Genomic DNA, 18091 nt, shown 5'->3' with positions numbered 1-18091 from the left:
AAATTATTCTTATTCATTCAGCGCTTTGTCAATGTAATACCACTTCTTATGTTTACTGGGGACTGTGAATGAGACCAGGTGAGAGTCTTTATCCAGCAGTCAATTAAAAATATTCCACAAACATGTAATTTTCTGCTGCACCACCTGAAGAGAACTATCTTCCAGTGCTCTTCACGGACATATTGGGCATTATGCAGAGTCGTTCTGACGAGTGATTAGTGCCATACTAAAGAGTTCGACAGTACATATGTTTCGTACAGTAGTCAGGCCTTTAGTATGACGCTAATCCTAAGTCAAAACGACTCTGCATAAGGTGGATTGTCTCCAAAGAGATTTTCAGACTCTGGATCCGTGTGAGTGGGAATAGGAAAAAGCAGTAGATGACTACTAGCCCCTCTAGTCACCCAGTGCTGAAATCACTAAGCTAGAGCATAAATCAAAGATATGTGCAATTGTTGTCGATGGGTAAAACCTGATTTAAATTGTACTTTTTTTTTTTTTTTTTTTTTTGAAACTGAGGCTTAATGTAGAGATTAAAACAATTATAGAAGACATATTTCTTATTTTTCACTCTCTTGCAAATTTCTGCCGCAATAACTTTTAATTTGTCCGTCTTACAAAGAAGAAGAAGAAGAAGAAGAAGAAGAAGAAAAGGAAAAGAAAAAGAAAAGAAAAATGACTTCTTTGTACCTTAATTCAAAATCTTTGAACTGGTATATGAAAATATGGCAAGATCCTTACCGCAACTTAAAGAAGATTTTGGGAATTTGTGCTGCGGATGAATCCATCTCTGTGTAAAGCAAGAGAAGCCAGGGGAAAATGATATGTACGGTGTACCAACGATTATGGTACAGCTCATTCCCAGAAGAAAACTTATTATTATTTCTGATTGCAATTTTTTTTTCCATAAATTGAGTCATTTTGAGGGGAACCATCTAGATAGAGTTTTTGAGCACTTCCGGTGTCAGAAGCAGAATTTAAGCAACAGCAATGAGATCGCTGACCATGAAAACATGAGAAACGATGTCTCATACTCCAGTATGCAGCACTTTTATTTCTAATCGAATTTGGTAACCTTCTTAGTTTCCATGTGGTTTGAGACACTTCCCGTGGTCGGATTGTAATTTGGAGGGCACAAATGGATTTATTAACCCCGATAATCTACCAAATGATATATCACACGGGAATATTTGTAGCTTTTTTAAAAAACAAATTTATGTAGCAGCCATTTTGGCCGCCATCTTAGATTCCAATCATAATTAAGCAAATTTCGAGTTGGAAACATTTAAATTTATGTTCAGCAGGGTCGCATTATCCATAAAAATGCATGCTGGACAATTGTTATTAAAATTGTTATAGAAAGCATTTTTCTGAAATGTTCATTTGTATACCACCCGCTTCCAAATTTTTGCCGCTTCAATTTCTTAACCGTTCATGTTACGAAAGAAAAAAACACTGAAGTTTTTCTGTAGGGGTTAATTCAGGATATTTCAAATGGTATAGTGAACATCACAATATTATGATTGGTAATGGAGGTATTCTCATTTAAGCGGACCTATGTCCCTCGACACGGAGCGGCGGTGAAGATTTTGACGGCTTTAGGGATTCATGACCTTTGATCAAGTGCCTCCCCCAGTTTTTTTTAAATCCCTTGATATATACATAGCCACTGTGTGAAATGGCTCACTGGTGTTCGGAAGTGAAATATTTTGGTGATATTTGCATTAATTACACTGACTACATGAAATTACACCATGGGAAACAACTGCAATGGATCTTTTTAACGAATTAAAACTGGGATATTCTGCAGCAAGCAGAAAGAGAACATTGAAAGTACATTTGGGCCTGGAATGGCTAATGAACTCAACATTCGCTGTTGGTTTATCAAATTTTGTTTCTGTGACACAGCATTGCAAAGTAGTGAGTCCTGGTGGGCACCGACCAACATTATGTTCGGATGAGCTTTCCAGGAACACCGGCGAAGCGGTCCTTCAGAAAAGTGTTCGTACCACTGCAGATTAGTTAGCCAAAGACTATACCACTGTCGTTTGGTGGCTTCGTGCAATCGGCAAGGTGAAAAAGTTGGACTCATGCATGGGTACTCCATGAGTTGACACCGACCAAGAATCCTTATCGGCAAGTCTACGCAGTTTTCTGTACGTAAAAAGTATCCGAGAAAGTATCCTGCATCGGATTGTTACTTCAGATGAAAAATGAATTTGTTATCAGAATCGTAAAGGGTCAAGACAATGGGCATATCGTCATTAACATTCAGGATGGTTTGTTAAAACCACAGAAGGTGTTGTTGCTGGTATGGTGGACTTGAAGTTGTCCATCATGTCTTTGTCGTGCAAGGTGAAACTATCAATGCAGATTGTTAAAGTGCTGAACTCCATGAAATATACTGCAAAGTTGTTCGCAAGCATCCAGCGCAATGGTCGAGATGTATCGTATTTTCATCTTGCACGACACCGATCGTCCACATGTCGCGCAAAGAACGGTGCAGGCTCTCCATAAGTTGCAGTATGAAATTTTCATCCACCGAATTCCCCCGACATCTCTCCCAGTGACTACCATCTCTTCCTGCATGTTAATCACTTTTAGGAGGGAATGCCTTCCCTTATGATTTGACGGTGTAATGGGCGATTGAAGACTATTTCGCATCACAGATTCCAAAATTCTTTCGTCACGGAATCAAATCGTTCGCTGAGCGATAACAAAAGTGTTGCAAAGGGTGACTACTTTGATTAAACAGGTGAATTGTGGTTTTCATCTGTTTGGCCTTTGGAAATGACATAGGCCTATCTTGCATGGATATTTCACTCGCACCAAAATAATAGTTAATTTATGTCTAAACTATAGGAATTATAATTAAACTACTATCATAAACTTTTTGTATACGCTATATGTCTTACTATCTGCGGAGAAACAATTTTAATTGTTTTTCGAATTTTTTTTTTTTTTTTTTTTAAAGCTAAAAATTGAATATAAAATTTCTGATTGATTTACTGGAGTTTATCGTCCTTTTCAGCACCAAGACTATAGACAGGACATGAGACCAATCCGAACAGTTATATGTGTTTGATCCTATACTGGAACTGTATACAGAAAACTCGCATAGTCACTTGGCCATGAAGGGGCATATATATAAACTATTAGGGTCTAATGAATCGTACAAATGAGAAGAATATGTCTATTTTCTCTTCCATACTTAAGGCACTGTTTGTAGATACGTTTTTTCTAATTTTTGCAGTTATAACGTAATGGTCTAGAAGGCTACTTACCTTCTTTTATTTGTTAAATCATGGGGGTTCTAATACATAAAAGGCATAAAAAGTCTTCTTACGAAATTTCCAGTGATCTGTCTGGGCTACGTTCTTCATTATTCGAACACAAATTTGCTTGCGTCATCACGGAGAAAATATAATAGCAATCGACTACAATAGAGCAAAATAGATCCGTGTTCTTTCAGTAGCAATTTGAAGATCTTTCGACATCATTGCTCTGAGGGGTGTGGCTGGGTAGTTGATTAAAAATATTTCTTAGAATGTTTTCAAAAGAAAAAAATATATATAATGTTGAAGTCCTTGTATTAGTGTCTAAACACGAAAAGACACGGTAAATAAGCAGAATAAAAGAAGCAGGATCGCGACAATCAAGAGACAAAATAAAACAAGGATGAACAAAGATCAAATAACGTACTGGTTTCAGGCGTCCATTGTATAGCTAGAAGTGTAATACACATGTTGTGTTAGCAAACATATTGCATCATGGCCTATGCTATATTTTGTTTTAAGTGTTTCTTTTCTAGATACATGTGTAATTTGCATATCTCAGTTATTACAAAGAAACGGAAGCGAAATATCAAGTCTAAACTACATGCAAAGCGTAGGTAGTAACACACGCAAACATACAAGATAATATCCGTAATTCAATCATGTATGACTTACTCCCGTGTACATTCACGCAAATGTACCTCTGGAGATTACTGGTAACGTTAAAGTAAGATGAATCAATTGACTCGCTACAAATTACGGAAATTTGTTTTTAGTTCCGGCAGGGCGGCACTAATTACAATTAGTAATTTCGGTTTGTAGAATTTCATTATTCTTTTTTTAATAACTAATAAAGCCCACACGTTCTATAGCTTTATTGGTCTATAGCTTCTGTGTGTATTTTCCACTACTCCATCACAGGTCGGATCGTTTATATTACTATATACGCTATTTCGTAAGATGTACAGTATAAGTACACCCTGAGAATATTCTTGCATAATCTGCTAAAGCTAAACTAGTGATGTTTTGCTTTGTAGAAGCTAAATGACCCAGTCTCTAATTTGAATGTCAAATTATGCGAGTAAGTCTCTAATCTCAAACAGAAAACACACACATTATGTTTGATAAAAATTTATATATATATATATATATATATATATATATATATATATATATATATATATATACAGGGTGGGCCATTTTAATTAATCCACGAAAATATCTGAAAAATGATAAAACATAAAAGAAATGTTTGAAGTACACGTTATAATTGCTAAGGGGGAAAACCATTTCCGCCAAAAGTACCCCTCCCCACCCCTCGGAAATGGGGGTAACGGGGGGTAACTTTGAAATGTCAAATGGGAACATGGGTCGAGTAATACCTCGTTCGAAAGGTCTTGGAAAACTAAGTAACGCTGTACCAAAATTTGTTTCATATGGAGCACCAGTTTCAAAATGGCCGCCATGATATAGTTCGGAAACTCCAGTAGCCGTAGTATGAAAACCACGGGAGGTAAATGAATGAAACAAAATTGAAATACGTAAATATCATAGGGCATATCGAATGATGTGACCCCTGCGATCCCAGCGGCTTCCCTGAAGGGATCTTGTGAGCTAACTTCAAAATTTCAATGTCCGACCGGACAACGGTTCGGGCGTACGCCTGACCTACCCAATGCTGTTTGGAAGGCAGACTTCAGGGATAGAGAATTAGTGCACTCAGCTAATGCGGATGGCCACAGTCAAGGGCGCCCATAAGGGGGCCAAGGGGCTCTCGCCCCCTAGAGGAAATTGTGCTTCGGAATATCGAAAACTCAATAGAATTTTTAGAATAGCTACAGCAAAATTTGAAACTATATTTGAAATGTCGCTTTTTCTTGCCTCCCTTGGAAACCACAACATGGGCGCCCTTGGCCACAGTTACATTTTGATTAACTATTAGCACTCATGTCATATTGTGAGCTTGAGGGACGAAACAGTGTGTACGTATATCCCCGAAATGCTTTCCGAATAACCAGCACGCATTGCATAAAAGTTTCTGTGGCGACGGAGATTAGCAAATTCACACGTTTGTAAGTTCCAGCAACTGCATTATTCGACAACTTCTTTCGTATAACGTTCCTTCTGTTTTCGCATCAAATCATACTTAGCCATACAGATATGCGTTACCATTCAAATAAAATTTCACCTTTTTTTAGTCACTACAGCGTCATCCTTACAAACAAATGTTTCAACCATACCATACCTATTTGTAAGGTAGCCTTAATTTGCGAATTAAAGTAGAGTTCTCATTTGAACTTTCACTGTTACTTTCCACCCCACTCACATACAGAGCACAGAAAAAGATTATTTTGCAGGACTTGGATATCTCTCTATACATTATGGCAATTTTACTCTAACATTTTTATCTCTGTTGTATCATTCTCGAGCCTTGGAACGCCTCCGTGGTTTTCCTATTTAATTTTCGTTATTTTCATTTATCTCTACCCGTATTCATACTATGGGCACTAGACGTTTTCTTAGACACATTCACCATGTCTTGGCGATCATTTTGAAAACGGTGTCTCATGTCGAAAATATTCTTACAAAAGCTGTTTGATATTCATTTGTCTATGTAACATGATGTTACTCACATCAAGTTGCTATTTGAAATTTTCAAGTTGGCCCCGGATACTTTCAGTGGAGTCACCCCGACTACAGCTCTCGATGTGCCTTACGTCAGTTACCTACTCTAGTTTTTCTTCTGTTGATTTATCTCCAATCGCTTTCATACTACGGATACTAAACCTTTTCTCTGACACTGATACTATGTTTCGGCGGCCTTTTGAGAACACTGCCATTTCACCTCAATCGTTTTCTCCTGCAAGATGTTTGATTTTGCAGGATTTATCAAACGAGGTACCACTCGGCTCATGTTACTATTTGAAATCTTGAAGTTAGCCCCCAAGACCCCTTCAGGGAGGCCACTGGGATCACAGGGACCACACCATTCGATATGCCCTATGATATTTACGTATTTCAATTTTGTTCCATTCATTTACCTTCCATGGTTTTCATACTACGGCTACTGGAGTTTCCGAACTATATCATGGCGGCCATTTTGAAACTGGTGCTCCATATGAAACAAATTTTGGTACAGCGTTACTTAGTTTTCCAAGACCTTTCGAACGAGGTATTACTCGACCCATGTTCCCATTTGACATTTCAAAGTCACCCCCGGTTACCCCCATTTCCGGGGAGTGGGGAGGGGTACTTTTGGCGGAAATGGTTTACCCCCTTAGCAATATATAACGTGTACTTCAAACATTTCTTTTATGTTTTATCATTTTTCAGATATTTCCGTGGATTAATTAAAATGGCCCACCCTGTATATATATATATATATATATATATACACCCTAAAAAATGGTATAGTTGGCATAACCATTAAATGGTTAATAATACCAGAATAGTATTGCTTATATAGGGACAGCTATGCTTATGGCCAGTAATAGCATACAGGTATGGCTATTAAATCCGGGTTATTGTTACCATACATATGTGCAATAGTATCATATTTCTGTATTGTAAATTTAACTATAATCGGAGTTAATAGTCAATATTACCATGCAGATTACAATACAGCTACATCCCAACTATACCTTTATAGCTCTGCCTACAATACCATATTCGTTCGAATACTATACCGTATAGGTATTGCAAAGATACTAGATGGTTGGACAACAGGTGGACAACCATACCGTATAGTCATTGTAACCATTATATATTGTTGTATTTGCAAGACTAAATTACAGTACCTACAATACCCTATGGCTATTTTAACAATACTGTCTTATTGAGACAACCATATAGCAGGGTAGGTGCACCAAATTTTATACTTGATGTAACCATACTATATTGCTGTAGTTGCAATATGATATGACTATATCTACAATACGGTATGGCTATGTGAACAAGAACGTCTTGTTGAAGCAGCCATGTAAGATGGTAGATGGAACAACCTGCATAGGTACTATAACCATATTATATTGCTATGGTAGCCATGCCGTATTGTAATATTGAAGATAAAGTATGTTTGCTGTTACCATGCTAGATTGTTGACAGAACAATCTAGCATAGTGTGTGGAACAATTTCGGAATTGTTATAGAAACAACACGCATAAACACACCACCTTGATTCTGCTTCATATTAAACTTCACAGAAGATAAGACAAAGGTATTATTAGAAACAGTTCCAGTAACCATTTCAATACTTCTTTAAATGAATAATGGAAATGTTTCTAATAATACTTTTGTCTTATCTTCTGTGAAGTTTGATATGAAGCAGAATCAAGGTGGTGTGTTTATAGCTATCGTAACCATGCAGTGTTGTTTCTATAACAATGGAACTGAGGTGGTATGCAATGTAGATCAGAAATTACACAGCATTTATAACAACTACTTTTATTTTCCTTTAATCAAGTATACATTACAGAAAAATTAGAAATGCAGCACAGTAATACCAAAAAAGGAACTTTACAATAATGCAGTTATGAAAGTATATAAATCTTTTAATCAATGCAATGAAAATATACCACATACTTTTGATTTACATTTCTTTCTTAATATTTTTACACGTATTTTATAAAATGTGGATGTTACTAAATAACAGTTATTCCAAGTAACTGAACACGGAAGACACATATTGATGATGTGTCCAAATTAGAATTATTTTTCATCTTACAGTTTCAGTGTACATCTGACACCATCTTCAGAGAGAGGAAATAAGATGGCAAATAACGGGTAAGGAAATTGAGAAGAACTCGAAGTATTCAATTTTGTAATCCATTCTTTTCCCATCCTATTTTTCTCTATCTGAAGATGCTGTCAGGTGTACAACCAGACTGTAAGATATAATTCTAATTTGGATACTAAGAATTGCCCCAATTACATAAACTAGAAGTTTTGAAGAATCAAGATTCACTTAATACAATACACATATATACACGGTGATTCAGAACTCGAATTCGCAGGAAAATGAACTTTGAATACCCTGGTCCTCGTAAAGTCCTTAAAACTACAAAGAAAAACGTTCTTCGCAGGACAATCCGCCTCCACCATATCCGTTACGTTTCAACACAAAACTATGAAATATTCAAATTTGAAAGTTTTACTCCCTTGAGCGGAATATGGTACATCAACTCTGTCAATCATAGTAGAGGAGTTAGTGTTCTAAAGTTCATTTCCTTACGACTTCGGTATGCATACAAGCAAGAAATATATTGATTCTAGTAAGGAGCATGTAAATGAATATCAAATGAAATTAAATGCTGATTCATTTCACATTCTAAATTCAAACTTGAAAATTAAGTGGCAAGTATTTGTGCTTAAACTGATTCACACAGAACAGGAATCAGAAGAAAACAAATATATATATGTATTATTCCATTAGACGCAGACTTACTGTTTTACTGATAATGAATATATTATAATACGATTTATGGCTGATTCGTTTTATTATTAATGAATTTAACACTAATGTTTTATTGTTGTAAGATCATATTGCACTTATTTTTAATTTATTTTCCACATTCCTAATACTGATACAATAAATCATTTTTCAACCAAAACTGCTAAGTTTTATCTTAGACAGAAAACCAAGAAAAAAAAAAATGAGTACAACTTAACAAATATACACAATTCTTTTGAAACTTGGTAACCGTTTGCATTAAAAATGTAAATAATATGAAAAAAATACAAAACATGTTACAAGACTGCTTTTTTTAAATGGAAAATTTTGTAACTACCATGTAGTTCTTTAGGGTCAATACCTACATCATAATAAATGTGTTTCTTCCTACGTTTGATAAATAATACGGAAACATGCATAAAATAAAGCTTAGAAGATTGAACTGAATTAGTGTTTCGCTATGTTAACTGAATTTTCCTTATCATTTTATTATTACTTATTTTTCAAAAAGCTTTTTGGAGTTGGTAGTGCGTATTTCTAATGTCATTTAATCTCTCAATTTTTTTTTCTTTCTTTCTAAAGTGTACCGTATATAACGGAGTACTGAAAAGTTTTCAGAATAGTTTTGCAGCTCGTGAAGTTTAAGCTAGAATGATTAAACACCACCAAGCAATTCCTCGTACATCCTTTGAGAGTCAGTGCCCTAAGCGGCTTTGTCCTAGGAAGTCGCATTTAGTTTTTAAGCGTATCTTCCCCCAGTTATGCGCTGAGTAACAGCGAAATTGAAGGTGACGAAATTTATGAAACTAGGTAAAGCTAGAAAATCTGCTTCAGAAACACATGAAATGTTGAAGTCAACATTTGGAAAAGATGCTTTAGGCCATGGTCAAACGTAAGAGCATGTTAAAAGTGACAGAACATCGGTTGAAAATAATGTCCGTTCAGGATACCCGTCAATCGGCATAGGATTTTGTACCACGAAGAGAACATGGGAGGATTACTGTAAAGGCTGTGTAGAGACTTGCTGTAAAGACTGTGAAAAAAATTATACTACTAACTTTCCATCGGATTTACCCAACTCTGCACCGTGTAACATTTTCTTCTTCTTCAGAATGGAAATCAACTTCAAGGGCCGAGGATTTAACAGTATACAACACTCAAGCGAAACTGCCATCACGAAACACACGAGTGGAAATATATGCAAAAATTAAACGTGATCTTCTAGCACAAAGTCGCTTAAGCATTGACCACCAAGTGATGCACGAGGAGCCATCTGCCGGAATTTTACTGTACAGACACTGCGGAAACTGAGTACCCCATCATACACATGACATTATTTAACATGATAAACGCAAACAAAAATTTACATTAAATGCCCACACAGACTGGATTACAAACGACACAATTTCACGACGAATATTTTCGTTAGAAGTAATTATTATTATTTTACATTTTCTGAAATTATTTTCTTGGTACAATATGCATTATTTGCATCTAACAATAATACGAAAGTATTTGCTAAGCAGTAATAAGACTTGTAAGAAAAGGCATAAGGACAAATAAAATACTTAAATACAAGGGACAATAATTAGAACCATCGTTAGCGTAACGTTTCGTAACACATAATATAAACGTTACAATACGAAAGAATATCTACTGATTCATGTTCTATCATAGGTTCGCTACATGTTTCCGTACCTATCTCTTTTTAAGAGTTAATGGCATTTGATTTTCGCGACGTCACGCCTGTGGTTTTCATTCCTTAATAGTATGCAATTTCTTCTAGAACCTTTTTTTATTTTTATAAGTTTAAAATAAAATGAGGAGACAAAATGTATAACAAAGAAATTGGGGCAGCTCCTGCAAGTATCTACATTTTAAGGAGTAAAAATTTTGTTAGTGCACCAAGGATCAGAACAGGAATCGTCAGGCTGACGTCCTAGATTCAATCTTACGTCCAATAGCATATTTTCAACTCTAAAATTAGAACAAAGTATAGTTTGAACTCAGTAAAGGTTATAGTAAATGGTTTATGTAATTCAGTGAGATTTTGAATGAAGAAATATTATGACCACTAGCAATGTATTTGCAATCAATAAAAGCTATTCTTTTCGACGTACGACACATCATACTACCATATAATATTAATCAAAATTTAATGGCATCATATGTTTTTTCTTAAGACGGACACCTTCCCAAGATACGGTTCTTGACTTTGACACATTTATATTAGAATTGCAGAAACCCATTAAAAACTGCTTTCATAAATATATTTTTAGTAGTTTAAACTTAGTGTCACATGACATCCTTCCCAATTAAAAAAAATACTTAGAAATAAAAATGGCAGACAACGATTTACCTTCCTTTCACGCAATATTGTTTAACTTTTGTTTTAAACCCATTTCGGTAACACTAAATCCTTTTCATTAGCAAATCCAAGTTACATTCTTATAAAGGAACCGAACCCATACAAACTTTTGCGACTGGGTACACGGATTCCTTTTCCAAAGCGGTTTTATATATATCGGGTGTAAGGAAAAGGTAGTACAGGCAGACAGACTTGATTCTACAGCTAAAACGATACGAAAATGTCTTTATAAAGTTGTCCTTTAAGGCCCCCTTTTGGAAGGGAGAGACCGGTAAACTTTGGTCGATATGGCAATATCGCACGGGTTGTCCGTAACAACACTTGACAGCAGCGACTTTGGAATGGTGTTTATCGTGGAGTAGAGGAAAGTGCCGTACTTCAAACGAAGGTACCTAACTTCAAAGCTCTTTGTCATTTTTCTTTTTCTTCTTCTTTTTTTAAATAAAAGTATGGAATATGGGATGCAGCAAAAGGTCTGAAATGTGGCGGGAAAATGTGAAGAGATGAAAACGTACATTTAAAATGTCAAATTGAATAAATGTCGTACAAAAAGAAGCTTTCTGTGCCCAGATCATGACAAAACATGCCGTTTCAAATCTAGCCATTTTGTTGTTAAAATAAAAAAACTGATTTAAAAAACCTTAGATAACGAAGAAGTTTAAACTAAACAAAACTATCACGTGTTTCTACAGAGTACCGCAAGGTGTTACCTCATAGTCCAAATTTTACCCGTCTGTCACTTCAAAAGGGAACCTCGGAGGACAAAATATCGTAAGACATTTTCGTTTCATTTCAGCTGTAGAGTCAGATTCTGTCCAAGCTGTGCGATCTTTTCCTTACACTCGATATGTAACCTTTTTCTATTCCGAACAAAAAATCTGTATAAAATTTACATAGAACCAACCATGTTTTTTAAAAGTTTAGTTCCTACTTCGGTGGCCATAGGACCATGCAGGCAAAACATCTAGTAGTACAGGAATGTATGCTTCATTGCAAATGCTTTGCTAGTGGATATAATATTGTTTGACTGAAAATCACATGGATTAAGAAACATTTTCTTATGCTCGAGCCCTATTACGATTATGTTAGAAAACACTGCCCCACATGCAACACAAAATCATACCGAAACAGAAACATATATGTTGTCATTATCGATTATCTTATAATACGTAGGAGGCCCTGCAAAATTCAAATTTACTGGTATGCAGATCCACTCTTGCGTGAAAGACAAATGATATGCACAGTAGTGACTGTCATAGCCAACTGTTTTCATTTTCTTACATAGAAGGAAAATGTGCGACTCTTCGTCTAACAAAATTTTTTTTATATTATAAAAGTTTAAACCATCTTCATGAATTTCGAACGCTACCATGCAACACTTGAACACAAATCCGTTGTATATGCACCAAGCTACTGACCGACAAAGTTTCAACAACGAAGGAGGTAAACACATTGAAAACAATGGAAAATTCTGATCTTGTGAAAGGTATATCTTTGCTCCAGGCCCAATTTCTTGTTGAATATGAAAACCGTTTTTCTGAAAGAACTTATAACATATCTGCAATTGGTGTTTCAAACCTATAGTTTCTAGAACATTCTTTCGACAATAAGCAATACGGGCAGCAATCTTGGACGGTTGGTGTTTGGATTCATACCTCATACACCATGTGAAAACAAGTGGTCCTATATGTCGCATTAAACGTGGATAGTGAACCATATGATGATGCTTAGGTTTTAATGTATCCTGAAAAAAAGATTTGTATATCTCATGATGTTCTTCAATTAAGGTACAAAGTAATTCAGAAGTGTTTACGTGAATAACTTTTGATGTTAATATGACTGTTATTTCTCTTAGCAGAATATAAAATTTCCAAACGATATTTTCCTCGGGGATTAAGTCACCCATTATCAAACCAAAGTACCTTATGAGAAATAACATTTCAGCAGCAGACAAGTTTAATTTATTCTTTTCAAGATTTTCAGAAGATAAAGGTGCCGGCTTATTTACGTCATCTGACATGCTTGCAAAGGCCGAAATCCTACTGTTTAAAATATCCATTGTGAAAAGACGTGTTTCGTTGATGTAGTACTTCAAAATATGCATCATATCATAGTTCCCCACCCCTTCCAAAAGATCATGCATCACGTCCACACTGTAATTTTTGGTAACATGAAAACTCGGCAACATGTTCCAAGTGCTATTCTCTTTTACTCCTGTCTGTGAAGCATCTCCGAGAATTACATGTAGTTCATAATTCTCAACGTCCCGCAAATTCCGGACGTTTTCTCTTGACTGCGCCTGTAAATCTGTTTTTGATGTAAGGCAAAACCTGCAAGGGTACTTAGCAGAAAATGACTCTGTAAAGCCAAGAACGGAATTCAATCCAAGATTGTCACCTGTAATAACACACAACTTAAAATAAATCTGTACTTCTAAACCATTATACATTACACATATACCTTCACATTCTAGGAAACGCAACTCTTCAATAAGAATTGAAAAGGTTGCTTTATTACCGAAAGTTTTTCTATCATTTGAATGAAAGAGTAAGGCGAGAAATATGTTCTCTAGTTTCGCGAAAAACTCCGGTGGAATACATGCAATTGTATAATAAACTACCCCTATCTTTTTTGTACCAGCATGCCCACTTAAAGGATTGTTAATTTCATAATCGTCAAAGTAAAGAAATAAAGGTAATATCAAACGATCATCAGAAAATGTTACCTCGTTTCTCCAATGCAGTCCTTGCACACTACTGAAAAGTACTTCAGTCTCTTGTTCTGCACTGTTCTTGAAGTGGAGTAACGTTGACAGAACATTCGGTAACTCCAAAAATCGTTTAAGCATTTTTCGCATAGGCACAAACTTTCCAAGCACTTGTAATGTTTCCACCGAAACCTCGCCTTTCTTTCTCTTTGAAGATAATTTCTGTCCAATAACATAATCAATTGGTTTTATCAAACTGCCCATTGTCTCTAACATGCCAAATCGCCTATATTCGGTTTCCAAGCTATAAAATGGACTGGACATTATACTAAACATGTTCATTACTTCAGTTACTGTATTATCATCAACATGATTTCCTCGAAGCGTTTGTAAAATTTTCTCTCTTAGCAGTTGCATCACACTACCGCCCATAAACCCGTGTACCCAGTCGCAAAGGTTTTGTATATGAGTTCTGGTTAAGTTACATTGACTATACAGTTTAGTAATAAAAAGAAGGGCTTCCTCCTTTACAGCCTCACGGTAATCTTCAAGAGAAAGGCTTTCCACAGAAGTTTCAATTGGTATATCACCATTATCAGTCAACTGTCTCTCAACATTGATGTGACACACCTCATTTTGGTATCCTCGAAAAGGCTGGTTCCCATCACCACCCGTACTTGTTCTTTCGTGTTTCAGCAAGTGTTTGCGGAATGAATTGGCGTTATCAAATTCGCGTCCACACAATGATTCCCCACAACGAAAGGGGCTCATGGCACCTAATTTGTGACAAAATTTTAAATGAAGTAACAGAGACTGACTCGTTCTTAAGTCACTATGACAAACAAAACACTTAGGCATCTTCTTACAAACTAAAAAGAACGTATATACATGAAAAAACTATTTTACAAACTAAATGATTAACGGAAAACAACCTTTCCCGCCATTACACCTTTGATATTTCAGAGATAAGCGTGTTCACTGAAGGAAAATTCTTGTCGCAGTCATTTTCAATTTTGTACATATGTTTCTGCACAAATGTCCACACCTGTTCCGATTCCTTCGGATATTCTGCATCCAGTACTTGAAACGACTTGAATGTGCTATCGATTGCTTTCAGTGGAGTTTCAACTCTGTAGAGATTATCCTCAATACTCACGTAGAAGGCTTGAGGTTCATCTATTTTTGAAGCGACAATGACGGGCATGGGCTGCACACTACATCCAAAGCGCTGCATCTTTAGATGATGCCTTTCTAACTCTGTTTGAAGATCGGACGCTTCCTGTAAGTCATGTACACAGAATTATTATCACGTTACACACCTATTAACACGTTATCAAATTCCAAAAACTACAAATACACGTATAATTAAAATGAGCTTGTATTTTAAATACGAGGTGCACCAATAATATATATAGCAATCCAATTAAACTGGTACCAACTGTTTTCAGGCATTCTTCTATACTAGAAATGTAATGTAATGAGGTCATAATTGACGCGAGTCACTTCTACGCGATATGAAATGTCTTGAAAACTAATATAGGTTAATATGACAGTATTTCGAATGTATTATTATACCCCTTGAGTTGTACATTTTTAATACCGTTCATTGTGTTTGTATTATCCGATGCAATTAAGAAAAGTTCTGGAAAAATTAAGTAAAGTTCCTTAGAGGAATCTACCTTTTAGTATAAGGTTTGAGAATAATCACAAAGAAAACAATCTGAATTATTGCACTTATAAACTTGACAGTAGTTACGTGAATAGATAACTGCGACATCAATAAAATTGTCCTAAGCTTACACTTAATGGTTTACATTTACAGTAATAAATATTTCAATTAAATGTGGCAAACTTGGAATCACATCCAGACATAAAGTAAGCACGGATATTTTAAAGATAAAATAAATTTAGATCCTGTACGTCAATGACCGCAATTCTTGACGTTACAAATCTCCAGGAAGAAGAAAGAAAAACCTTTGCGGAAATTTGAAAAGCAAGGATGCTACAATATCAATGAATTAGTTTTTAAAATAATGATCGCGAAAAGGTTGGTGCCGTTCCCCTACGTGCTGTTTAGTATTTTTATAAGATTGATATTACACACATATCATTACCTCGAGTATAAACACTTCTTACTTATTTATGCCATAAAATGAAGAAAGGAGTGCTATCATAGTTCCAATATTTGAAGGGTTGAATGAAGAACATTTTTAAAGACACTGGGAAAAAGCTGTTTTGAGCCAAGTAAACATTTTATCCATGACCATAAACATATTTAACCTCTACTTATGTTTCAGAAAGTTTACATAGCATTCACCGAAAGTTTTACAGCATTTTTACGTTTACTATTGTTATTGGAATATAGGGTTTCATCACGGGAACTTCATAAGGCATAAACCTACAGTGGAACCGAAAATACGAATAACATCCTAAAATCCCCTCCCCCTTCCTCCCGGGAAATCGAACGCAGTCGCCCAACAAAGGAGATAAGTGTACTAGCAACGAAGGAGTAACTTTTAGGTCGGCCTTAAGTTCGTCACGTTTGAGGGATGTCGTCCCTCGGAGAGCACACAATCCGAGAGAGGGGAAGCAAGAAAGGAATGGATGGGGAAGGAAGCGGTCTGGGACCTGTGTGTTAGGTACCATCCCGGCATTTTTAGCATCATTCACTGTGTTTATATTAAAAAAAAAACTCACTCAACCCAGGAAAAAACACTCAGGATGATTGGCCTGAAAAAGCTGTTACACTTCTTTGATCGAGTGATCCCACCGGGAATCGAACCCAGAACCGCTCGCACCAAAGGCGAGGGCGTTAGCGACTAATAAATATTGTGTTTTCCTATTTTATGCATATTCCTTTCTATCTACACAACTTAGGTTCACGATATCTTCGTAAGATACAAATCGCGTCACATACACCGATACATGCTTTACTAATTGCATGAAGAAGAGTCATGTATATTGCAAAATATGGTTGATAGCTCACTCCACCAAGGGCGTGCTGTCCCGAGGGAGCCTTTTCTTAAACTTTTTTGTTTCCATGTACCACCAATATGATCCTCTTGATATGGTATGGTAATCATATCAATTGAGTGCACATCAAAGATGGAGCGGGTCAGTGGCTATGGATCACGTGGGGATAATTTTGAGTATACTTTAGTGGATCTTGGGTTACATTTACATGTTCCACTGTTACGTATGACTACCCTAACCCAACAATAACAACTGACTCATTGTAGTCCTCAATATAACACATTCCACTTTGATCCACTCTCGACATATTCGGTCAGTAGGTCGAAGTAGATCAGTAGATCATGGTGACACGTGGTGAGTCAGAGTGGATCGTGGTTTGATGAAAATGGTGTTTGCTTACACAATATTTTTGTTTGAGCATAGCAGTTTTTCCAGAAAAGCTGATTTTTTTTGTTTGTTTGTTTGTTCGATAAGGTTTCGTGCAATGTTCTCCATTCTCCAATCACTAATTAAATGTTAATGACATATTTCGTGGTAATCAAGTGTAGATATTAATACATTATATTACATAATGGTACATACTCTGACATGAAAAAGGAATCCTTGCTGTGCCTCGTATTTGGAAGGTTTCCATAATCCACCTCCGTCTTTCCTTTTGATACACGTGGTCACAGATGGGAAATATCTTCCAAGAAGTATTAATATTACGACTGTTCTGGCATCTGGAAAAGAATGAAATATCAAGAACATTTGTAGGTAATTAATTTACGCTTATACAGCGAGGTCCGGAAGTGGGCGTACCTCTTAATTGGTGTTTTCTGACGGTTTTTGGTTTTACCTACATTTGTTTGGTAACACTGCTTGGCATTGTCTGGCAACATTGCTATCCATTTGTTTTCTGCTTGGTAACAGTTATCAGATCAGTTCCTGGCCGCTGGATTGGAAGAGGTTGTGCATCCAGCTCTTTGCCAGGCCTCCAAGAAGTCCCGATCTGACGATATCAGACAATGCTCCCTGGGCTTTCATGAAGCAACACGTAAGAAACACTCGATATCACACAACGCAGGAATTACGAGCAGCTGTGGAACACGCCTTCATCCTCGTTGACTCCGGAGTATCTCCGCAAAACATCTGCCAGAACTTTGTGCAGAATTCAGTTGTGTTATGACATGGATGGTGATCATACCTTTGTTTACGACTCTTACGACTTTAAGGTAGCTGTGTACAGACATTCTACCATAACTAACACTATACTGTTGAAACTAAAGGGGGGTACGCCCACTTTTGGACCACTTTATACTAATTTATTTGAATGTAAG

General features: G+C 36.2%; 1 protein-coding gene across 1 annotated transcript; it reads right to left on the bottom strand.

Annotated features, from left to right (window-relative positions):
* Positions 1-7702: 7702 nt before the first annotated feature.
* LOC145678237 (uncharacterized) lies at positions 7703-17993 on the bottom strand. Its single transcript, XM_081748281.1, has 2 exons — positions 17355-17993; positions 7703-15078 (listed from the first exon to the last, which is right to left on the bottom strand). Exon 2 carries the CDS (start codon positions 14655-14657, stop codon positions 12210-12212), a length of 2448 nt encoding a protein of 815 aa, XP_081604407.1. The 5' UTR covers positions 14658-15078; positions 17355-17993; the 3' UTR covers positions 7703-12209.
* Between the last annotated feature and the right edge of the window lie 98 nt (positions 17994-18091).

The sequence above is a fragment of the Thermobia domestica genome, unplaced genomic scaffold (assembly GCF_964235325.1).
Source record: "Thermobia domestica unplaced genomic scaffold, izTheDome1.hap1.1 HAP1_SCAFFOLD_2159, whole genome shotgun sequence".
NCBI lineage: Eukaryota > Metazoa > Arthropoda > Insecta > Zygentoma > Lepismatidae > Thermobia > Thermobia domestica.
This window is presented reverse-complemented; position numbering and strand designations above follow the sequence as displayed.